At 40.8% G+C, this 26,520-nt stretch overlaps 1 protein-coding gene across 1 annotated transcript in view; it reads right to left on the bottom strand.

The window, feature by feature from the left end:
• Nucleotides 1-483: 483 nt before the first annotated feature.
• The window catches only part of LOC131679028 (polycomb protein Sfmbt), a 44,912-nt gene continuing 18,875 nt past the window's right edge, over nt 484-26,520 (bottom strand). Inside the window, exons 2-8 of the mRNA XM_058959549.1 lie at nt 23,309-23,466; nt 22,170-22,926; nt 3,803-4,301; nt 2,882-3,738; nt 2,382-2,821; nt 2,005-2,311; nt 484-1,935 (exon numbers count right to left, since the gene is read on the bottom strand). Coding sequence (XP_058815532.1) covers nt 1,202-1,935; nt 2,005-2,311; nt 2,382-2,821; nt 2,882-3,738; nt 3,803-4,301; nt 22,170-22,926; nt 23,309-23,466 — 3,752 coding nt within the window. The 3' untranslated portion in view covers nt 484-1,201. The remainder of the gene's footprint in view (nt 1,936-2,004; nt 2,312-2,381; nt 2,822-2,881; nt 3,739-3,802; nt 4,302-22,169; nt 22,927-23,308; nt 23,467-26,520) is intronic.

The raw sequence follows: 26,520 nt of genomic DNA on the forward strand, positions 1-26,520 counted from the left end.
TCACAGCTTCCCACATAGCGTTCCTCCACCACCACGGGGCCCGGGCGTTAGTGACGATACAACAAATAAATACAAAAAATCAACTGACTTTGTATAATCTTGTTGAAAAATGTCCTGTAAAATAAAGAATACGCAGTACCGCTTTTCGTCGACAATGAGACTGATTTGTGTCCCGTAGTAAACCACTAATCAAGCGTGATGCTTCGTAAAAAAAATGTTCCAATTTGCCTGTGAGAATGGGAAAATCAAAACACAATTCGGCTTATTAAGTTAGTAACAAGCCAATAACGTATGCAATATTCTATATTTTGACCTAAGGAGAAAATCTGGTAAACCATATTTTCACCCCAGACCATATCTACAGAACAAAATTTTGTTAATTTCACTGAGACAATGTAAAATCCCACCAAAGATGTAGAAGTCCATCAGGCTTGCAATTAAAACACATGGGTTCGGATAACAGAAGCTCTAACACTACAGATATTCAAGAAAAGTTACTGCCTTTCTGCTTATATTTTCTCCATTTTCTCTACTCTAAATATACTTTTTGTTTTCTCTTTCCTCATAAAAAAGATACTCCAATAAATTCTGAAACATTACACTACCATTAGCATGTTAGGTTTTTACCTTTATACAACTGCATGTATACTTTCTATACGTTTGTATTGTTTTGCTTTGTTTTCGTTTAGACACTACTTTGCAATTCGAGCAAGAATTCGCTGCACGCAACTCCAACACCGGACGCACAGGTATTTTTCCACTCAATCCCACCCTGTCTATGGTGTTTCTTGTTTTGTGTTTCTGTCTGTGGCTCTCTCGTGTACTGTGTGTATCTTGTGTTGTGTTACTTTTGTTTTTGGTAATTGCTTTTTTCCACTTCCCGCCACTATCACTGGAAATGTTTATTCGTGAAACAATATGCATACCGGCGCTGACTTCACCTACGACACAAAGCTTTAGAATTGTCCGACATAATTGGATAAAAAAAACTGTTTCGCTTGAATCACAACAGAAAGAGTACTTGTTTTTTTTTTAAAAAAAGAACCTATAAACTTTGCTACACGAAAAACTACTATTTGTAAAAAAACGAAAGTATCTAAATAAACCCAAGCAGGTGGCGCAAATGAAGAACAGAGAAATAAGTTAATACTCTTCGGGTTTGTCCCTTCCGGTCGCTCCGGCACTCCACCACCATCCCTCGCTACAGATATTTCTTCCCCTGGCTCGACTTGAGTAGTCGCGATTTGCTCGGATCGATTTTGCACTTGAGTTGCTGGATGAGATCAAAGATTTTCAACGACGGCCCAACTTTCATGTTCAGCAGGGTAATAATTTCGTCCTTACTAAGCTGCAGAAGCCGTTTGCCATCCACACCGCCAGCCACGAACGCTTCGCAATGCATCGAACAATCGTTCGCAGTCAGAAACAGGGCGACATCCTTCACATCCCAACTGTCCGGATTTATCTGGCCACCGGAAGGATCAGGCGAACTGCTTCCGTTGTCGTTAATAAGCCTTGGAATGAATTTCTCCATCTCGATGTCGGTGATTTCCGAGGGAGCTGACGATGGATTACCGGTGGCACTGTTCGATTCGCCATCTTCATCCTCGGTTTTGAGATCACCCATGTCTTCGTCACCGCTGTCGATGCTTCCCGGTGAATGATCGAAGATTGGCCCCAGCAGCGGATCGTGTGGAGGTTCGTGCTTGATCGATAAAAGCGAAGAGGATGTACCGCTACCGCTCGCACTACGAGATTCCAGTGAGACCACCGTACTGTGTCCAGTGCTGTACTGAATTTGATCCATGCCACTTCGTAATTCGGCAATCGAGTAGGGGATACTATTCGGGTTGGAGCTGACCATCATTCTTTGTTGGTCGAAATGCTCCTGCTCTTTCTTGATCGTGGCGGTACGCGTCGTGGCAACGGGGTGCACTGAAATTGAAACAAGTATAGAAAACAATGATGAACTGATCGGGCACTAGGATAAGGAAGTACACTTACATTCTGCCGTATTTAGATCGAACTTCATAATCTTTTTCTTTCGTTTTCCCTTTTTGGTTATTTTGGGGGAGATTTTCTGCACCGGCGGAATTTTGGGCAGCACACGAGGCCCTTCGAGTTTGTGACCGACGAGCACACACCAGCCGATCGGGTAAATGTCCGGGCTTTCGCTGTCTAGCCACTGATCGTACTCGTCATCCCAACCGTCAAAATGGACCTTCAACAGGCGACCGACAACCCGCGAAATGGTCGCCACGCAAATCAGTCTTGGGTCCATCAAATCGGCTGATTCTAGCTTCATACCAACCTAGAGGGGGTAAAAGATTGTTCGATGGATTTTAGACGTGGTCAATGATTGGTAAGTCGCTATCACCTACCTTAAACTTCTGCCGAAGCAAATCCCGATGGAACAAATCCTCCGTTGCCGGCTTGCTGTTGGTATCTACCAGGTACTGGTCCCAGGTGAAGCTAGTCAAATCGTAACCCTTCGGTGGAGTCAGCGTGATTTGATTGGACGAGCAAAACCCGACGGGGAAAATGCACGGTGATTTCTCATGATAGCAGAACCAGTCCGCCCCACTGACATCCGGATCGTACGAATCGATGCGGATCATGATATAGCCAAATTTCAACACCGACATCACCGTTGCCACACAGATCGAGGACAGGTTGAGCGGATCGACGGCTTCCAACTTCATGCCTTCTTCGAAACCGGTCTGTTTGCCGTCCAGATAGTACTCCTCAAAGTGAAAATTGGTCTTGAACAGATCCATCGTAGCGTCGTCTTCGTTCGGCTCAAGGATCTGGTCTCGGGCAGCTGTTAAAATACAGGAAATCATTTAACTTGTAGCGATCAAGAGTGGACAATTGAACTTACCATTCATGCGATCCATGTACTCTTCGGGTGCGGCTAAATTGTGGCCAACCGTCGTTGCCCAACCGACGGGATGAATTAGTGGAGAATCTTCATGACACCAGAAGCCATTATCGTCCGGAGGACTATCGTAGTATCTTACGTAGAGCCGCTTCCCCACGATTTTGTTGATCGAAGCCACTTTGACCTGACTGATGCGATTCTTGTCTACCACTTCCAGGTTGAGTGCCACTCGAAAGCGGGATTTGAAGCTTTCGCTGATTTTGTTGTAGAAAGTCGAGGGAAGCGTTCTCGCATTGGACAACCGCTTCACCAGAAATTCCTTCCAATCTTTGTACGGTTTGGCTATGCTTTTCGGTGGGATCAGAGGTTTGCCCCGGGTGGCACACCACCCTACCGGATGGACCTCGGAAGAGCAGAGATTGACCCAAAAATCTTTCGACGAGTCCGTATCGAAACCCTCGTAACGCAGGAGAGCTTTATAGCCGCAGATCCTTAGCACAGTAGCCACCCAGAACGAATGCGGCGTCCCCCCAATCAATGCCTGCTGGATGTCACAGTCGGTGTTTTCCACTTCGACTTTCATGCCAATCACCACGTTAGGCCACATTTCGTAGCCCGGGGCGTGCCGGAAGCAGGTAACCGGAGCGGCGAAAAATGTAGGATCCGCCAGAGACGGTGTCCAATCGAAGGAGTTGATAAATTCCGAAGGCTTTCTTCGGATGCTTATGATACGTTCGTCCTGCGGACAGGGTGAAGGCAACCGGGCTCCCCTGGGGAGCTGCGGGATTTCATCCTGAGGAACGATCTCGTGACTGATTGTTTTGTCGCTATTTACACCGTGGTTGCTATTGTCGCTTCTGGTGAGAAAAATAAGGAGAATGGGGATATAATCGGACTCTACATCGGAACTCAAATACATACCCAATCTGAGACATTTTGAATCTATAGCTGATATTTTGTACTTGCTGCTGCTGTTGCTGTTGTTGTTGTTGTTGCTGTTGTTGAAGTTGCTGCACCTGTTGCTGTAAGGCCAGCTGTTGCTGTAGTTGTAATTGCTGCTGGTGCAGAAGATGTTTGCTATCAATTTCCGCTCCGACCGCTTGTGCCGTATTGGCTGATTCCGACTCGTCAGCTGAATCGTCTATCAGCTGCTCCGGGGGCAGGGCCGAAGGAGCCGCCAGCGATGAGATACTGCTGCTATCTTCCAATGTGACTATGGACTTGGCGCTGATCAGACCTGCCGATGGGTTGCCGATGATGCTGCCGGGGTTGCTGTTGCTATTGTTGTTGTTATTGTTGTTGGTACTGTTGTACAAACGTAGCGCGTCGAAGGAACGGGCGCAGGTCATGCTACAGAACCGGCGCTGCTTGGTGTAGAACGAGTGCTTCACACCGATGGCGCCGCACTTTTCGCAAATTGCTGTGTGGAGAGAAGGTTGGAAGGGAGAACGATTTGAGCGGAATTGGATCGGCCGGTCACGGAAACTGCACGGTGGTAGCAGGGAATGCTCAGTAATGCTGGTTTATGTGAATTGAGCTTTCGCGATTTTTTGTGTTTCTTTAAAGGAACACAGTGTTTCTCAACACAGTGTCTAAATGTTGTATACCAATATTATTTAAAAAGTTATAAAAATGGAGCCTGGCTCAATTGGCATAAGGTCATTTGGCATAACGGACATTTGGTATAACGGACATTTTGCGTAATGGTCATTTGGCATAATTTTGAGAATTTATTACACTGAATGCCATTTGGCATAACGGTCATTTGGCATAATTTTGAGAATCGATCACACTGCAGGTCATTTGGCATAATGGATATTTGGCATAACGGTCATTTGGCATAACGGACATTTGGCATATCGGACATTTGGCATAATTTTGAGAAGTGATCACACTGGAGGTCGTTTGGAAACACTTAATATAAAACTGTTCGAGAAGGCAGGTAATTCGGCATAATTTTAAGCCGTGCTGCTGCTGAAGGGCGTTTCCGTACAAATATTTTTATATTAAGGAAAACAGTAATTTAGCATAACGGTCGTTTAGCATAGGTATATGTAGTGATAAAGTTATTGATTACCAGGATGTTCTTTGAGTATATCCTTCCTTGTATGTATTATGTATTTTGATTGTATGTTGACAATAACGTTCATCGTTCGAGGGAAAGTTAGTTATGCAGTTGTAAGCAGCTGACATGTTGATCACATGTTTGAGCGTAACGGCAACTACCTAAATATTCAAATGACTTTAATCCTCGAGCACTCGCGCTGTTGTACCTTGTACAACACTTTGGGAATTTTCGTTATCATTTAGTTGCAAAGACATTTATCAACGCAAAACCACTATGTATTCCTCAGAAATCTTGTTTTAGACAAGATACAGTAATTTTTGTGCACTCATATACCTCAAGTGCAACAATAGAAGCAAAATTGTTTGACGAAACCAGACTAATAGAACGCGCGATGTGGGAAGTTCGAACAAAAAACAATATTCTGTTCAATATATCTCGTGATCTCGATCATGTAGAGGGTTATTTCCTTCGGCAAACTTGTTCAGAAGATCAAGAGCTAGTCAGTGGAAGACAAAATAGTTTGATGTCAAATTCTGCCGCTAGGTGACGCCAGTGAGCATGTTATTTTTTCAGCTTACTATATCTCAAGATCTAGATTTTTTTTAGAAAGTCAGTATCTTCAACGAAGTTGCTAAGCAGATCAAAACCTATAAGGTGGTATAACGGCTGCTTCAGAAAACTACCGTTAGGCGGCGCTAGTGAGCTTGTCAGTTGTTCAACCTAATGTATCTCAATTTCCTGATTTTTTAGCGAGTAAGTGCATTCGGCAAAGTTGCTCACGAGATTAAAACCTTAGAGGTGGTACATCGAATAATATGGGATTCTTCCACTAGGAGGTGCTAGTGAACTTGAGCATGTAATTTTTTCGACCCACTGTATCTCAGTTTCCTGTCTCTTTGGAAGGTCGTTGTTCTATTTTTTCTTCGAACTAAAACCAAAAATGATGAATATCACCAAGGGAAAGAATAAATCGATGATATTCCGAAAATAAATTTACTAAATTGTCAGATGACGTTCCTCTAACTCAACTAAACTAATTTATTCATTCATAATTTTGGAATTTGTACGCAAAGAAATTAAGATTTCGAAGTCGTAAAACTCATGTGTAGCATTTCTGTAACACCAACTCACGATGGTAATCTGTAAAAGGGGCTGCTTATAACATGCACAGAAATAATGGCACAACCTTCCTAAGTCCAGAAAAATGCTAAACAAGCACAATTGTTCTTCAATTTTACTATCATTCTTCTAAATAGTCGCAATCTTGAGATTCAGAAATTATGAATATGCATGCTCACTAGCGCTACCTAGTGGCAGAATCCCAAACTATTCAGTGTTTTGCTTCGTAGGGATTTATCTCTTGTGCAACTATAACGAAGATACCGTCCCGCTAACAAATCAGGAATTCGAGATACAGTAGACCAAAAATGATATGGCCACTAGCGCCACGTAGTAGCAGAATATCTAACTATTTTGCATACCACCTCGCAGGCTTTGATCACCAGAACAACATTGCCGAAGACAGATATCTGCTGAAAAATCAGACACTTTAGATACAGTAGATCGAAAAAAATTAATGCTCACTAGCGTCGCCTGGCGGTAAAATTCTATTATGTTAATTCGCCCATCCGAAAGGCCATTATCTACTGCCCAACTTTGCAGAAGTATGTGTAGCGCTCCAAATGATACGGATCACGAAGTATTCTAAAGACTATCTGTGTTGTACAAAGTACAACGCGCGAGTGCTCGTGTTACAAAATTTGGCGCGAGTCCCGGAGGGTTAAATGAGTTGGTTTACCAATAGTACTAAAATTGAACTTGAACCAAAATTAATTAGATTATTCTTCTTTACCAATTAATAAAACAAAATTTACGACTAATGTGGCTACGCCACATCGCTTCAAGTTACGTGCTGTCCGACATTGCTGTCGCTCCGTCGGACTTAAACTAATTTATAGCCCCTATGTTTGAGTAATCCAGGCAAACGAGTGGATCCCAGATTTGCTTGCGAGGGGCCGCCGCACAGTGGGACCAATCCAAAAAAGGTGGGATTGGTCCCACTGTGTGCAAAAAAAAAAATCAAAAAAAATTTTAGAGGGTCGATGTCTTCGATAAAGTTGTAGAACATTATGTTTTGAATAACTTCTTCTAAGATACCACAGACATCAGACCTCATTTTTGAGGCAAAATTGTTGTTTTTTATAAATATGACTAAAAAATCAGTTTTTCGACTTTTCCATGCCAAAAACCTCAATTGCTTAATTCAATATGTTCCACAAACTTCCAGGTATCACTAAAATACAACTTTTTGTTGAAGGAATTAATAACGTAAAACCATTTTTTTGGCTTCTAAAACTATTTTTCATATAAATTTGCTGTATTTTCATCAAAGATTTTGGTTTTTTTGTGCACTTTTGTGCAGCCAAACTTTGTCTATTCCGATACTCCATTATTCCTAGAATACATTTAATATTACATTGAAACAGGATATAGTTGGACGCATTGCGTGGGTGACCATTCATGTACGACAGTTTATAACATAAAATGTGTTTATATTATTTTTAATTTGTATACATTATTAGCTATTCCCAGAATCTTATATTTTACACGCACTTACAAGCATGTAGAACATATTGAGTTGATCAATTGCGGTTACAACATGTAAAAGTTAAGAAAAATACAAATTTTGTAATTAAACTACCAAAGAACAACAATTTCGGCCTAAAAAAATAAATCGACAGCATGTGTAAGATACTTTCAACAAAAATATTCGAAATTGAACATTATACAACTTTGCTGAACTCCTCAACCATCTAAAAAAATAGAAATGTTTGAATTATATAGTGAATGTTTTTTTTCAAAGACCCCAAGGTTCTATAATATCTAAAGCCTCAAATAGGTATTGTTCAACTTTTATGAATTTGTAGAACTAACCTTATTGGTTAAACTAAAGTAGAAATCCCGGACTAAAAAAATCAAATTTTTTTTAAATGGTTCAGATCTTCAGCAAAGTTGCCAAATATTGTGTTTGGAACAATTTGGTTGAAAATACCATATACATACCGTAGATTTATTTTTTTAGCCGCAATCGTTGTTCTTTGGCAGTTTAACTTCAAAATTTATATTTTTTCACTTTTCCATATTGTAACCGTAATTCATTATCTCAATATGTACTATATGCTGGTAGGTCCGTGCGAATTATAAGATTTTGAGAATAGCTAATAATGTACATAAATTAAAAATAATATAAACACATTTTTTGTTATAAACCATCGTACATGAATGGTAACCCAAACAAAGCGTCCAACTATATCCTGTTTCCATGTAATATTAAATGTATTCTAGGAATAATATAGTACCGGAATAGCCAAAGCTTGGCTGCACAAAAGTGCACAAAAAAAACCAAAATCTTTGATGAAAATACAGCAAATTTATATGAAAAATAGTTTTAGAAGCCAAAAAATTGATTTTACGTTATTAGTTCCTTCAACAAAAAGTTGTATTTTAGTGATACCAGCAAGTTTATAGAAAGTATTAAATCAATCGAGGTTTTTAGCATGAAAAAGTCGAAAAACTGATTTTTGGTCATATTTACAAAAAAACAACAATTTTGCCTCAAAAATGAGGTCTGATGTCTGTGGTATCTTAGAAGAAGTTATTCAAAACATAATGTTCTACAACTTTGTCGAAGACATCGACCCTCTAAAAAAATTTCTTGAAAATTTTTTTTTGCTCGGGTACTTTAGTCCAACCAAAAAATTTTCTTTTTAAAAAGTTGCAAGATAATATTTTGAATATATCCTACAAAGAAATGCTGGCTCTAAAATGACATCTAAGGCCTCAAATAGGTTTTGTCCCATCTTTTTTGGATTGGTCCCACTGTGCGCCGCTGCCGACGGCGGGTCGGCGGCCACCTCGTCCAGCGGCAAAGCCGCATAGCACTGGCTTCACCCCAAGTGCTAGAGCAGTGTAACAACCGACGGTTGAATATATGTAAGTCCATTCAATAAATCATCGTTTGAAAAACATGACGAAATCCACAAATGACAAAGTAAATAATTCGATAGAACAGCTCATGATATAAAGATATGTCATAGCAAAGAAGCCATAATTGCAAGAATGAACAAGCACAAAAATTTCAAAAATGAAACTCAAAAAAACTGCTCATATTTAAAAGAAGGCAATTATCAATATTAGGTAATAGATAACAACACATTATTATTATTATTATTGCTTAATACAGCTTTAACCTTATGGGTTATTCAGCTGATAAACTACACATTCGTATGTTATGCTAAGTGATCTCACACTTAGCAAAACTACGCCAAATGTCCGTTACGTCAAATGTCCATTATGCTAAATGTCCGTTATGCCAAATGACCGTTATGCCAAATATCTGTTATGCCAAATGACCTTCAGTGTGATCGATTCCCAAAATTATACCAAATGAACATTATGTCAAATGACCGTTATGCCAAATGTCCATTATGCCAAATGACCTTCAGTGTGATCAATTCTCCAAATTATGCCAAATGACCATTATGCCAAATAACCGTTATGCCAAATGTCCATTATGCCAAAAGACTATGCCAAATGGCCCGCTCGCATAAAAGTGTACTCATATTTGAGAAAAGCATGATTTTGCATTTTTACTGGTTTACTGTGGCAAAGCAATCCCACCTTATTTGGGGTAAATGTGCTAGTACTGGTAGTGTGGATGTTGAGAAACCGTAGAATTCGCTTGTGCTGACATTTTTTATATAGAAATAATTTCAAGCATGGGAGTTTTGCGACAATCACTTAAGATACCTTGCTAGATCATTAGTTTTTAACCGAAGGACAGTATGTTTGTATACTTGACGACTTTAACGGTTCTAGAGTGTCATTCCGATAGTTTGAGATTGACAAACGATTGGAAGAAGAGTATCCAACCAGCGAAAGTGAGTAATGTTATTCCGCACAGCAATTAAATGAAGTGCAAACCGAATATTTACCGCCATTACCCGATGATGAGTTTACTGGCTTCAGCAACGAACAACAGATATTGGCGGATAACTACGAGAACAAGCAAGTAATTATTGAAACCCATATCCGTGGAAGGTGAAGTATATTTTTCAATATTAAGAGCCATAGTACTTAAGGGAGAGCAAGGAGTTCACCTTCCAGTCCCTTGCTAATTAAATGCCGTAACAACTGTAGACAAATTGACTCAATAGGTCGTTAACAAAAAATGGTAAAAATAGAATTTACCGTGATGGGGATCCATCGTCGCAGCTTTCAGTGAAAACTGCCGACACCGTGCGAATCAGCAACACATGTGACCATATATCACAGACGCTAAGGCAGTCACAATAGTCGATAAAATAAAAACACTTAGGCAGGCAATAGGTGAGGGAACCAAAAAAAAACAAAAAACTGGCTCATTCAATGAGTTTCACCGTCGCAAATGCTTAGTGTGGAAGTTTACCGTGACTTAACTTTTTGTCGGTTCCCACAGCATAAAGCAGTCTTCCCATGAACATCGATAAGTTTGCACCTGTGTACAAAATTTCGTACACGCGTTCAACCTTAAACTTGTTTTGCCTTTATGTACAGGTTCGTCTCGAACACCGAACCCGAGCGAACGATGTGCAAACTTAGGTTTAAACACCGTGTACGCGTACAAGAAAAGCACACACAAACGCGTACACAAGAAAAGCACGCACAAAACATAATGAGTCAACAATAGTGATGATGAGTGATAGAAAGAGAAAACTAGTGTCAAGAACCTGCGTGTACGAACACCGCGTACGCACATGGGGTTCGGTTGTGCAGACGAACATATGTACGTGTTTTGGTACGTATAAGCGCGTTCGAGTTTGCACACGAATTGTGGGTTTAAGATGAGCACAGAACTAGAGCGAACATGGTGTTGGATGTTCATTTGGGAAGTCTGGCATAGAGTAACAAGTAACTTTACGCTTGTCCGGACATGCCGTAGACTCAGGTGATTCTCATTTCTAATGCCAAAAGATCTTGACTCCTACGGCAGAAGACAAAAAGTTAAGTCGCCGGTAAGCTCTAAGCTTGCATATATAATTCTTCCACGCTTTTCTAAACTATATCCCTTCAACTCCTTGCTCTCCCTTGAGTACTATGGCTCTTAATATTGAAAAATATACTTCACCTTCCAGTCCCTTGCTAATTAAATGCCGTAACAACTGTTGACAAATTGACTCAATAGGTCGTTAACAAAAAATGGCAAACAAAAATGGTACAAATACATATCCGTGGACTTCTGGGTTTGAAGAAAATGACGTTCGAATATCAAAACCATGTGTTCGGTATCACCGAAAGGTAACCCTACCAATAAAAAATTGGTACCACTTATTGCCACCAACGCTATGAAAGGAGAACCCCTAGCAAGTTTAAGTTCAGTCTGATTTCCACATCCAGCCTCAGAAAATAAACCGTTAGCAGTATAAGCGCTCTAGTCTTCATTACACCGCCAACCAGCCAGGTGTGAGCATCGCCGATAGGGTCCTTTTCAGGACTATATAAGAATTAAATTATATTTTCCTGCGGCGATTGCTCATTACCATCCAGAACGAATTCGAGACACAGCCAATTTTCAAGCGAATGAGCTTTCTACCAACAAGGGGGTTCCCCAGGAACACCAGGCATTGTAATTCTCTCTCACTCACGCGAGAAAAAAAGCTTATCCGATGTCCAACTTTTCCGAGATAAGATGAGTCGCGAAATTCTCCGTCCTCTCCACAAATAGCGTGAGAAAAAAAAATTCGGATGAAATTTATTTGATATTTCCCTTCTCGATGGAGAATAATAATATTTAAATGTCGTGGAAGTCAAAATATACATTTAAATTAAAAGAAAAGCGACAAAGAAATACGATACTTTTTTGTGCTTCGGAATAGCGACAGCAAGGCAACGAGCGCAAAAAGGATACCGTGATAACTTTTCGTGTAAAAATGGGAGTTTTTATTATCGCATCCGGACGCATTTACTCATGTGAACGATAAATGCAATACCTGATCAAAACGAGCTGCGATATCACTTAGACGAGACCACAAAACACGTGGAAAATTTAGAATACCATAACCAGATGTCTGGTATGTGTGAACTGATCGTGTCTACCGGCTGACAGTGACATTGGATAAATCAGCCAGAAAAACATTGGGAGTAGTCTCTCAAACCTGGCGAGCTACAATTACAGCAAACAATTTCTGAAGTCACATTGCCAACTTTTGGAGATGCGAAGCTGATAATTTCGGCACGAGCTCAAAGACTATTTTCGCCCAGAAACAGCCGTTGACACAACCGAAACCACCTTCTCCGCAACCGAAGCAGAGAGGTGGTGTTCCAATCGCTGGCATAAACAATTTGAAAACAACCGTGCGCGAATGATCGATGTGAGTCTGATTTCCTGTTGCAGCGCGCCACAGATTTCTTGTGGCAGAATCACCGGTACGATTCCATCGAAGAGTATCAACATCACAGGCTGGGACATTCCTCGAGGCATTCAGCTTGCCGATCCAACCTTCTTCCGGACCAATGGCATTGAGCATTGATATGCTGATCAGAGTAGAATTTTTCTCCAAGCTAATGAAGCCAGGACACCTCACTCTAACCGAAGGTCTCCCGGAGCTGCGTGTGTCACAACTTGAATGGTTAGTTGCAGGAACTATTCAACTGAATCAGCAGCTCGAACCTGTGAAATATTCGCAAATGGCATCGATTCAATCCACCGGATTCGATGCACATATTTTGGAAGCTTGCGCGAAGGTTCAAACGCCACACCCACTACAGCCGAAGAACAAGAACGTGAGGAACATTTTGCATCTACGTACTGTCGAGATTCAACCGGCTGATTTAAAGTTCAACTCCGTCTCAACGAAAATCTGGACGAGCTAGACAACTGTCGTTCTTTAGCAACGAAATGATTTTACGTGTGAATTCAATATGTCGATCTCATTCGGGAATGTAGAAGTGAACAAAGGAGATAACGTGCCTAACCAGAAAACGTTTTACATGCCGCATCGCATAATGCTCTGACCAGGTAGCTCAACCACCAAATGTAGAGTAGTGTTTGACGTCAGTGCGAAATCATCCGAGACGAATTTAGTCTTCAACGACACACTGGTTGACGGACAAGTTGTGCAGAATGAGCTGTTTGACATCGCACTGAGATGCACCGATATAGTTTCTCAACCGACATATCGAAATGTACCGACAGAATTGCAAGCAGCTTAAGGACACCCGTTTCCAGAGAATCTTGTGGAGAGATAATCCGACTGAACATCATGTTCTAGAGTTGACTACAATCACTTATAGAACTTCACTAGCTCCGTTCCAAGTAACTTGCCGCGAACATCATAAAAAAGGAATGCTATGTCGATATTTTGTCGGACTCTGATACACTTCAAGAAGCCGTCGAAGCGCATCATCAGTTCAAACCGATGTTGGGAAAAACTGGATTTCAACTTCATAACTGGTGTTTAAATTCCTCAGAATTTCTTGAACACGATCATACGATCAATACGAGATGCCCTTCAAGCAGACTCTACCAAGGCGGTCAGGGCCACCAAAGAAGCACTCCACTATACTCCATATGCTTTACTGCCCATTAAGGAGCTGGTTAAAAGATTGAGATGATGTCTCACTCTATCCTTGTTATAGTACAAGGAGCAATCTATAACGTCAAGTGATCTACTAAAGAAGCTGCGAGACCAAGGCGCAAATGCATAAGATCAGCAAATCGGTCGTCGCTCGTAGTCCTCTCTAACGCTAGTTCCAACCTCCCAGAAAGCATTTACCATTTATCAACATACACCCTTACAACCAAGCGCCATTGAGGTGCTACAACTGCGGACGCTTTGAACACGCCAATCGCTCCTGTCTCAATTGTAGCCAAGGTCACGAATCCAATAAAGAGAACCCTTGTGCTAACACCCAGCAAATGAGTAAATTACGGCCAACAATAGCCCACTTGTAACCACAAATGCTTGAAGTACGTGGAGGCAGAAGTCGTCAAGGTCAAAACCAACAGTAGCCTAGAACACCTCAGGCATGTATTTTTCCAATGGGGAGAACCTGATCCCGCCACCAGGCTGCGTAAGGACATCAAGCACCTGAAACAGATCAAATAGCAACCGACAGGGGATGCGAAGGACAATGAGATCAAGTATCTCAAACAACAAGGCCAAATTACAAAAATAGTGTCAAGCCACCCAACTCAGTATGACGCTTAGCAGCGAAAACCAAAAAAGGAAAGTACGACGAACTCACACCCCTGTTGACAACTATGATAACAACGAAAAAAGTTAGAGATGACATTTTCTTTCAGGTCACCTATGTAACAATTCAGGTTTTATGGTGCTCTTGAATTCACTGTTAAAACTTAGATTACACTTGTAGTGTGCTAGAAAACTTCAAATTTTCCTGGGGCAGTATGTAGCAAACAAAGAAGGAAGAAAAGCGAGATCATTTTAAAATTCAAAGTACCCTCGAAAAAAAAAACCAAATTTATCCTAGCAATGTTTAAGTCAACAATTCAATGAACGAAAATTGAAGCAAGCACGTGTGGGCTAAATTTACTAAAAATTTGAATAGGTTCTTTGAAGTTGCTGTCATAATAAAAAAAAATGAAGCATTCAAATTTTACTGTTGAATCTGCAACCTGTCAGTGAGAATTTAGCACTGGGTGTAAAAATACCCAAATTTGTGTTGTTCACTCCATAGAGTGTATTGTTTTCTGCAACATTTAATTCACCAGTGATTATGCTCGTTCATTTTAGCATTGAAAATGCTTTACTTTACCTGGGGTTAGGTGTAAAACTAAAATCTGATTTCGAACTGCGTCACGAAAATATGGCATAATTTTAAACTACTGTAGCGCCGTTTATTATTGATGGATTTGCGCCATTTAAATACTACTCGATTCAAAGAAGTCCAACTTAAAAACTGGTTGCAACTATAAATTGGTATTTCAACTGTACACTATTCAAAAATCCGTATTATTGTTTTTTTTTATTTCAATTATAGAGGTTTTAACCTTAAGGTCATTCGCCTCTTCGGGTTAGAAAAATCTCTTAGGAAAAATTTCTAACCCTATGTGCGGGGTCGAGACTCGAACCCAGGTGCGCTGCGTACAAAGCAATCGATTTACCAATACGCTACGCCCACTCCCTTCCGTATTATTGTGAAAACGTTGGAAAAATGTAAGAAAATAAAGTTTTCGCTTACGTTTTGTTAATTGTTGATGGAGTTTCATGACTCGAGCATTAAAATCATTTCTGTACTTAAATTATTATGAATTTAACACGAACTTTTTAATATTGGTGGTAATTATTGTACTTTGTGGCACTTAATGGTACTTAAAGTAACTAATTAAGTACGACTTTCGTACTGCGCCGGTCGGTGTGAACGCAGCAGAAGCGAATCGCCGGCAAAGTTCGAATCGTTTCAAAGGATTCTCGTCCTGTATCACCAAACATAGTTATCTACAAACCGTCCTTATTAGGACGAATACATAATGGAAAATGAATTTAATTAGAAAATTTCTTTTATTTATCATAATATAAGCAAATATTCTTCAAATCAATAATCTACAAACCCGAATGGTTTTGCAACACCTTCAAGAAAATCAGTGAATGTGGCAACCCTGCCACTAAGTGAAAGTCGTACCAAAAAGGATGATGAAAATAATTTCGTAATAATTTTGTATAAGAATATTATACAAAAGGTGGCCGGCTGTTCGGCCATCTATGGAAGCTGTCCTTCAATGTCAGCTTTCTTCTCCGAACAGCCTAGAGATAAGCCGTGTAGTGTCGGTAGTGGTTGTTTCAACCGGCTAAGAATTACACTACAGACCACCTGTTCCGGTGGTTAAACCCCCTAACAGGGAACCCCAATTCCATAGTGTCATGCGACCCGTGCTATGGTTAAAATTATTGAAGGGGTTTAAAATTTTCTTAATGGCGAACGGAGCCTGGGAAGTATCGGGGCGAACTCCCCAGTATGAAGCCCTTTCTGCGTTCCTAAGTCAGTGATGCAGTGACTGTTCACTACACACCGAATTTTCTTTGCAGAGGCTAGGCAGAATTTTTGCTGGGTTTTTAACAGTTTGGGGGCTTATTAGGGTTTTCAGCTGAGGGAAGTTCGCTGAAGTTTTGCTGGGTTTCTGTTTTCAAATTTCGGTGTGTCCGGACGAACCTGTCGTGTTGGATGTGATCCACTAGGAGGCTGACAAGTCTATTACCTTTCTCTGGAAAAAACAGCCTATAGGCCATGTGTCATCCGGTGGGTTGAAGTATCTCAGCCAAGAATGGATCCACTGGGCTTCTGCTCCCAGGTCGTAAGAGGCGACTGAAAGCAGAAATCCCTAAGTCAAGATGTATCTCCGTGTCGAGGACTAACAGGCTGCCTGGGAAAAATATGCCAGTCGCGAACGGAGTATCATGGGCCTTGCCCTTACTGTGTTAAGCGAATCTCTGACACAGTGGACGTTTTGTTTCTTCGTAAGTCATGGGAGTCAAATAATGAGTGACAAAACCAAAAAAAAATATCCAGGCGAATCTGCATAATGCGAAAGGAGCAACTGGAATCCTTTATCGCAGATTCACAAAAGAGAATATAGACGTGGCTTTGAAAAACAATATTCTAGGAATATCTACACAAATGGGTAAGATAATATTTGACAACTCGGTGAATATGCCACGTGCAGGTATTCTGGTAAGTGCAAATGTTAACTTTACACCAATAACCGAATTTATAAAAAGAGACGTAGTGGCAATACAGTTAAATATACCACCAACGAGAGGGAGGACTGATATTATAGTCGCTTCTGCTTACTTCCCAGGGGAATCAGATGAAGCCCCTCCACAGGAAGTAACTGAGTTTGTTGGCTACTGTAGGAAAAGGAATAAGCAGTTCATTATTGGTTGCGATGCAAACGCCCATCATACAGTATGGGGAAGTAGTGATATCAACGAAAGGGGTAAGTGCCTTATAGAATATATATTATCCAACAATATTGATATATGTAATAGAGGCAACAAACCTACTTTTATAAATGTGATACGCGAGAAAGTGCTGGATCTGACGGTGTCAAGTACAAAACTCTCTGAAAACATCATAAACTGGCATGTGTCTGATGAAATTTCTCTATCAGACCACACGCATATACTCTTCGAATACACTCAGGTTTTTTTTTACACGGGGGATACATGTCGCGTATATGAAAACCGCGTAAATTTCAAAATCCTCGTAAATGAAAACCGCGCAAATTTCAAAATCCGCGTAAATGAATACCGTGTAAATTTAAGAATCCGCGTTAATGGGAACCTCGTGAATGGATACCGCGTAAATTAAAAAATCCGCGTAAATGAAAACCGCGTAAATTTCAAAATCCGCGTAAAAAAAACACGTAAAAAATTCCGCGCAAAAAAACCGCGTAGAAAAAACTGAGTGTATAAAGCAGGAGAAACACTAACAGAAGTTTACAGAAATCCCAAAAACACAAACTGGAATTCATTCTGCTTTCAACTGTTGAGCGCAAAAGCATGTTTGAAGCAGAAATCCAAACCGAAAAAGAATTGGAGATCTCCACAAATATTGTAACATCTAAACTGATGGATGCTTATAATAGAAGCTGTCCAGCTAAAACGCGTTCATCCAATAAGGACGCACCATGGTGGAACAAAACCCTAGAAAAGCTCAGGAAAGTTTCTAGGAAACTGTTCAACCGGGCTAAACGGACTGGACAGTGGGATGAAATCGCGAAGAAAGAGTTGGAGGTTGATGTGCGAGCGGGTTGAACAAACTCCCGTCATTGCAAGAATACAAAAAATTCTCTCAAAAGATCATACAAACGGGTTAGGTAGTGTGAAGTAGGGCGAACGAACTCTCACCATTGATTCCCAAGAAACACTTAGTATCATAATGGAGAAACATTTTCCTGGTTCGTTTCCCATTAATAATATACAAACACAGAATCAAATTGAAGCAGAGCCTGACTCATATGAATCTAGTATCGAAGCTCACGAAATAGTCAGTGCTATAATCACAGACGCAAAGGTGGAATAGGCGATCGACTCCTTTGAATCATTCAAATCGCCGGGGATGGACGGAATACTGCCAATAATACAGAATTCCATACCTGACGAAAATGTTTAGGGCAAGTCTAATACTAAACTATATACCTACAAGCTGGAGACAAACAAGGGTAATATTTATACCAAAATCGGGGAAGTGCGATACATCACTTCCAAAATCTTTTAGGCCAATCAGCCTAACCTCTATACTCCTGAAAATAATGGAGAAAATGATTGACTTACACATTGAAGCAGAGTACTTGAAAGACTCTCCACTGAGCGAATTTCATTTCGCATATCAAAGCAACAAATCAACAATAGATGCATTACACATGTTGATTGGAAAACTAGAGAATTCAATTGAAACGAAAGAAATCTCACTTGCAGCTTTTTTAGACATAGAAGGAGCTTTCGACAATGCATCTCATAGTTCAATGCGGAATGCTATGAGAAAACATGGGTTTGACATTTACACAATAAAGTGGATCAACTCAATGCTTACAAACCGTGAAATAACTAGCACCCTTGGAAACACGTCACTGACTATGAAAACAAATAAGGGATGTTCTCAAAGCGGAGTTCTATCACCCTTATTGTGGTCATTAGTTGTAAACGAGCTATTGAAATCAATAACTGAAATGGAATACGAAGTGATTGGATTTGCAGATGGTGTTGTAATCCTCGTTAGGGGAAAATGTGATTATGTTATCTCAAATAGAATGCAAGCTGCACTGAACTTCACTTCGAAGTGCTGTAAAAAGGAGGGCCTGAACATAGATCTCTCCAAAACAATCATAATCCCGTTTACTCGAAAAAGAAAATATTCCATATCAACACTTTTGCTCAACGAAACAGTAATTGAAATGTCCTCTGAGGTAAAGTATCTGGGATTGATACTCGATAAAAAATTAAACTGGAATGCGCACATTGAGCAGGTTATAAGCAAGGCAACTAGTGCTCTTTGGGTGTGCAGTAGAACAATTGGTAAAAAATGGGGTCTCATACCAAGTATGGTTCACTGGTTATACTGTACAATAGTCAAACCAAGAATAACATATGCCTCGCTAATTTAGTGGCCTAAAACAAAAGAGACATCAACTCAAAAAAGCTAGGTAAACTTCAAAGGCTTGCTTGTGGAGCGATAACCGGTGCCATTCGAAGTACTCCATCAAAAGCATTAGATGCAGCGTTGCATCTCCGTCCGCTACATCAGGTGATACAACTTGAGGCGGAAAAAAGTCTTGCGGTTCTGAAAGATTTTCCTATAAATAACCTCGTCATTGCAAATGAGGACTGGTTGCATGCGATGCCGAACTTTGAAACTACTTACGAAATTATGGAGCCTGAACGGTCAACCTGGGAACAAAGTGGCCCTAGTCTCCGTTCTGGCTCAGTAATTTTCTTCAGGGAATGAAAAAGCCGATGAGCTAGCAAGAAGAGGGTTTTCTACTAATTTTATCGGCCCAGAACCATTCTGTGGAGTATCATCGAGTGCCCTCAAAATGGAATTGAAAAAGTGGGAGATCACAGCTATGAAGAACAATTGGAGTACCACACCTGGACTACGACAATCAAAGAAATTTATCTCACCCAACGAGAAAAAATGCCTGGAGTTGCTTAGACTAAACAAAAAAGAGCTAAGCATTAAGCATCATCTGAAAGTGAAACATCAGAGCATCTGCTCTGCGAATGTAGTGCATTGATACAACGCAGCTAAGAGTCCTCGGTAAAGGAACATTGGATCCTTTTGATATTTGGACTGCAAATCCCAAGCAGGTGTAATAAACTTCATACGAAGTGGAGTGCCTAACTGGGAAGAGTGTGTATCTCAATACCGACAATCACTCATCAGGGAGCACGTCGTTTGGCATAAGTTTGTTTGGCATAAGTTCTTTTGGCATAATGGTCATTTGGCATAATGGTCGTTTGGCATAATGGTCGTTTGGCATAATGGTCATTTGGCATAATGGTCATTTGGCATAATGTTCGTTTGGCATTTTTAAATTATGCCAAACGAACATTATGCCAAATGACCATTATGCCACGTTGAATTTTCTGTTACTAGCCGTTGACGCCTAATGTGGCTACGCCACATCGCTTTAAACCCGGTGCTGTCCGACATCGCTCCGCTCCGTCGAACTAGTTGATAGCCCCTATGTTTGAGTAATCCGGGCAAACGAGTGATCACAGGTTTGCTCGCGAGGGGCCGCCGACGCACCATCGGAACCCGGCGGAACCCGCTTCGGATCCTTGGTCTCAGTTGTGCGACAATGCCAAGGGTTAATTGGTATATAGGTTCAAATAACTGCTCATATTTGAAAGAAGAATCAACCCTTATGTTTAAGTAATCCGGGCAAACGAGTAAATCAACACTTTGCTAGCGAACTTATTAAACATGCAGATTAAAAGAGCTGCTCAATTTTGAAAGAAGGAATCAACTCCTAATTTTGGGTAAAACGGGCAAACCAGTATATCACCAGTTTACTTGCGAGGACCATTTGATATGCAAATTTAAAGAACAGCTCATGACTGAAAGAAGGAATCAACCTTCTGGCAAATATACATGTATATATTTGCCAGAAACAAGGATTGATTCCTTCTTTAAGACATGAGCAGTTCTTTGAATTTGTATACCAAATAGCACTCGGAAGTAAACTGGTGATCCACTCGTTTGCTCAAACTTAGGGGTTGATTCCTTCTTTCAAACATGAGCAGTTCTTTGAATCAATTTACCAAATAGCCCTTGGAAATATCGCATAACCGAGACCAAGGGGCCGAGGTGGTCATCGACCGGCCGTCAGAAGTGGCTACCTCTCACCAGCAACTCACTCGTTTGCTCGGGTTACTCAAACATAGGGGCTATCAAATAGTTTAACTACCATACTTAAAGCGATGTGGCGTCGCCACATTAGGCGTCAACATTAAATATAAGAGATTTCAATGAATATTTCAAATTATGCCAAACGACCATTATGCCAAATGACCATTATGCCAAACGACCATTATGCCAAATGACCATTATGCCAAATGAACATTATGCCAAACGAAAGCATGTGTCACCTGCTGTTATGCCAAATGAACATTATGCCAAATAAACTTATGCCAAATGAACTTATGCCAAACGACGTGCTCCCCACTCATCAATAGTGATATGTCATAGTAGATAGTACACTTAGATTAAGGAAGGGGCATACCACAATAGATCCAAATACTGGTCGCAGTGGTTCGTCTCCAACAAAAAAGAAAAAAATACAAAAGGCGTGGCTTCCATCTATATTGCAAAGTTGATAAAAGAGCTTGCCATGTAGTCATTTTAAATGAGCTGTCAAAGAGGGGCGTTAATCTGCGTGTACTAGAACGGTTTTTTAAATAGTACATTCCAGCGATGATGGTACAACAAAAGCAATATTGCAAAGTGCTGTTCTATAGCATGTGCATGAGCTTTGACGGCAAGGTTAGAATCGTTTCATAGGATTCTTGTCCTTAATCACAAGATAGTTATTAGAACGAATATATAATGACAAAAGAATTGAATTGGCAAATTTATTTTATTAACTTGTCTTAAATGTGTGCTGGTTAATGAACAATTCTGTATTTTTTACCAGTGGACAATAACATTAAAAGTAACAACGTAATGCGTGTGTGCCCTGAAAAATGATGCAATATTGATACGATGAAATAAATTCGCACGTGGTGTTCGCTAGTCATGCTGCATTTTCATGGTAACAATGGTCGTGTCTTGTACACAACCCTCTAATCTTTTTAACAAATTTATCTGGATGGTAAAAGAACGATAATCTCAGAACAATTATCCTGCACTGCCTTGAATACGATGGTTATGGGAAATATGAGCAACATTGATTTCGAAACTGATGGTAGATGAATCAAAGCGTTGTCGGTTAAGAAAGTTATAAAATACTCATAGTTCCATGAAACTCTCAGTTTATACTAACTTAGAAGTTGAAAAATTTCTTCTTAGAATAATACAATAAAAAGACCTCAGAATTTAACCAAATACAGCGGCTTAAGCCAAAGAAAAATGTAATCAACAAAGTGATGTCGTCAATTAGCAACACCGCAGTTTGCAAAATGAACGAAAACAAAAACAGAAAAAAAATCGCAAACCTACCCATTCCATCGCGCTGAATCGGAATCACCGACGGATCGATATCGCCCTTGTAGGCAATCGGCGTTTTCAGTACCAACCCGGGCCGTTTGACAGGTTTGATTTTCTTGTTCGGAAAGCGTATCGCTGCGCCACTCGTTTCACCACCGGTGTGTCCACCGCCACCAGCTGCCGCTGCTGCAGCGGCCGCCGCTATCTGATGGGCGTATCCCGAAACTTTGACTCCATCGTGCATGGGCGGACTGGACGAGTCATCGTCGTTCGCACATCCGTCGAAGTCGAGAAAGTTGCCCTGCGGTTGCAGCAGCTGCGCTTCGTTCATCAGCTTGTATGTCAGCAGATTTTCCTGTCCAGTTACCGACAGGAACTCACTGTTGGCTTCCACCATTCGTTGGTATTGTTCGTACGTTTGCATAGCGTGCTCCTCGTCGTTCAGACCGTCGTCATCGTCGTCGTCGTCAACCATGCGAGTGGCACCGACAGGATCATCCGAATCGTGCGCTCCAATTCCACTTCCACCGGGTACACCGCCAGCTCCGGTCAGCTGCCCAGCAAGACCGCTTTGCTCTAGAAAACTATAGTTCCCTAAACTGAGCTGCTGCTGCAGTTGCAACTGTTGCTGCTGTAGATTGAACAGTTCCGGATTGGTGATGGCTAGTTCGGAGTTCGGCATCGTGGCCAGGCCACCTGTCGGTGTGGGAATCGCAGTCACATGGCCGCTGTAGTCACCGATCAGTGGCCCGATGGCCGGATTCATGTCCTGAATACAACAAAAACCGACCGGATGTGATGGTTCGGGGAGTGTGTGTGTGTGTTTGTGAAATGTTGATATTTCCGGACGAAAATTGGCCAATAAAAAACCAAAAATGAAAAAGAGAAAAAAACAAAAAACAAAATTAGACGAAAAACCAAACAAAAACCACTACTGAACGTAAGACAGCAAGTGAATGAAGGTTTGGGTTGTGGGAGAGATTGCCGAGGGGGTAAAACGAGCAATTTGAACCATTTTGATATACGACGATTTCGATCATAGGTCGTCACACAGCCAGCTGTTTGGTTCTTGTCGTTTTGGAAGAAAAATACGAGTACGGCATTCCCATTTTGCCTTGATTTCGGATCGTTTCACTTCAAATGATACGTACCATCGATGAAGCTTGCTGCGTGATATCATCCATTACTGCTGGTACCGGTTGACCGTACAGATTCGACAGGTTTTCATCCAGTGGCGAGGCGAACTGTCCCATCCAAACCATAGTACTTAGTTCTTGCGGATTCATACTAGGTATTACTTGGTTGAAAACTGAAAGAAGAATAAAGAGTAAGGGGTTAGTTTTTATTGTCATTTCTTGTACAGCGATAGTTGTCAAATTTTTTAGGTGATTTGCCTATTTTAAAAATAAGTGCAAGAATATTTCTACAATGCTATATTACTCCCTAAGAAGAATTTCATCAACACACAGAATCTTTTCACCTACGGGATATCGTAAGGTAGAAGTCGTTTATTAATGTGTTCACAAGTAGTGTTTCCAATTTTGGACTTAACGTCAGCCCGGTGTATTGGTCAAGTGCCGTGGTTCTGAAGAGACGAAATCGAAACGCAAACACCTGGATTAATTTTTAGCAATGTTTTTGAAGGCAAATTTAATATAAATGGACGCCACTCTCAGCCAGATAGTGTTGAGTCTGCCCAGAAGTTAACGACCTCTTCCAAGTTTGCGCTACATCTAGTCGCCGTCTTTTATCAGCTTTCCGATGCCAGAATGTTTGTACACTTGTTACACTTCCTGGGTTAGGCGTTTACGCCATCCTCCATTTTCTACTAAATCCATAGTAAATATATTTTGTGGCGTGTGTCCTGTCGCCTCGTATGCGCACAACTTAAAAGGTAAAAAGCCCTCTTCCACTGCTCTGCAACGTTCAACGTTCATGATTTCAATGTCGTCCGCGTAGCCAACAAGCATGTGGGGTCTCATGATGATGGTTCCGTTCTTTTGCACATCACACCTTCGTATCGCACTGTCGAGCGTTATGTTGGACAATAGAATCGAGAATGCATCGTCCTAATTCAATCCTAATCCTAATCTAAGCGAGTCGGTTTTCTCTCCACCTTTTTTGACGCTTGCTTTTGGTTTATTCAGCGCCATAGGAATTAGCTTAATCTTTGGCATAATCAGTTTTGTCGAAAATCCATGTTCAAACATTACCGGCCAGTTTGTTTCGTTATCTCGAGTCATACGATATGTTCAACAGATCTACAAACAGATCGTGAGTCCGCCAGTTGCATTCCCGAAATCAAGCCAGAACTTGTCGCAGAGTAAATCTCTGGTGCATCGTTGATCCTCGTCTCTCCTCGAAACTCACTTTGGTATTCGACGACAAAGGTTTCAGCCAACGGGCGTAGTCTGCTAAACAGAATACGGGAGAGAAGCTTAGAGGCTATATTGCGGATCGTTTGGCCTCGATAGTTGTTATAGTTGAATCGCCCTTCTAAGGGCATCTGGGACCAACATTTGTGGTGCAAAACGCTCGTCGGAAAAGAAACGATTGAAAGCTTGTCGAAAAACAGAGCTCCATTCAATGATACACAAGATGATAACCCGGATTTTTTGTCCGCAGCTCATTCACATGCTTCCAGAACGGCTTATGCGTAGATTTCAGCTGATGTTCCAGGTTTTGCAGGTGTCTGAAGAAGGTGCGTTTGTATTCGCGGTTGAATTGACAGTAATGGTTTGGTAAATTCTATTTATTTGTTGATGTATCAACACCAACAGAATGGTGGTTCTTAGTCTTGTATTTTATGTTGTGAAAATTTCTTTTATGCAGTTTGTTTGGAAGTTTTTAATCGAGCTAGGGATCGTGGACACCATCGAGCACCCAATGTAGTGGGGGAATGATAACGCACACAAAGCTTCTGCACAATAGGGAGCCCAATCGCGAACGCCTTAGAAAGCAGAGGTCCAATGTACGTCTCTTCTCGTTGATGACATTATTGATTCACAAAAGAGTGGCGCTACTGAAGCTGACCAGAATACAACTGGAGTTGATGATAAGCGCAGATTGTTCAAAATACAGTGGTGTGATGTGATGTGATCACCGCAAGGGTTATGGCAGCGGCTAGCAAATGACTTTCAATTTATAAGAAGGTCCCAAAAGGATTGGATCGATAAGCAGAAGTTCTTATGCGCACTCCACAGGGTATCTTCTTCCAACAAAAAAATCCAGACGTTTGAATAGCGACATTTGCAATACTCTTTAAAGTACTGACTGATGGTATGTGTGAGAAGAGCGCGTCAAACTCACCGTACCGTGACAGATAAGAATATTAACAACAAACTACATAGTGCCAAACAATTGGGAACTCAGTGCAGACATTATTATCTTCTGACTAGAGACAGGCAATCCACGTACCTTAATCCATGATACAATTAGTATGAAGCCCTGATGCACCTTCCCGGCTCAAATAATGCAATAGATATCATTTAAAAAATGCATCTAACGATGGATCTAATTTATAATATAGCAATAAAAGAAGGGTGTCCCCAAAGAGAACTTGGCCCTAAACCCACATTGAACATTATTTGACAATGAAATAAGTAGGTAAAATAAAGGTCGCCAAGTTAAGTACAAAATTGGATCACAATGTAGCTCAACTAAAAAGAAAATATTATTATGTTTTAATTGCCGCAAGGTTCTACTGTATCGATTTTGTTGGCTATTTCGGCAAATTTAAGACTAAGAGAAATAAAAGCAATGAAATTGAAAGACGGATAGGTATTCTAGAGTGAATCAGTTATAAACTTAGAACGGAAAACTAGGACTAGGCAGGCTCATATGGACATGATCGAAAGGAAATGTGAAGAGTCTTTTGCCTTCTGCTCAGTAGGAGTTGGGCAAGTCTACCGCATGGTCATTTAGAACATAACTCATCATGATGAGTTAAATTTGCCGAAAATAGCCAACAAAATCGATAAAAAGAAAATCGTATCCGTAGTTTCTAGGTGATATAATCACTGTAATACTGCATTTGTGGAAAAGCCCCCAGACCACATAAAGGTACAGTATCATGCCGAGTGCCTAATTAAATAATCTAAATCTTGGAATAATAACCAATCGATTACTAAACTTAGATAAATGCGGTAGCTTAACGAGGCCGACAATTCTTTTTTTAAGGTACATGACGTGTTCATGGGGAAAGAGAAAGCCGTATTTAGGGGCGGCCTGCTCCCCTCTTATGTTAGTAAAGGAAAAAGGTAGGAAGTGGGACACATATTGTAAAATTTTGTAAAATTGACATTCTCGTTGGCTGGTTGATGATTGTGGGGGATATGCACACTTTATTGTAGTGCTTTCCAGC

This window comes from Topomyia yanbarensis, chromosome 2 (assembly GCF_030247195.1).
Source record: "Topomyia yanbarensis strain Yona2022 chromosome 2, ASM3024719v1, whole genome shotgun sequence".
NCBI lineage: Eukaryota > Metazoa > Arthropoda > Insecta > Diptera > Culicidae > Topomyia > Topomyia yanbarensis.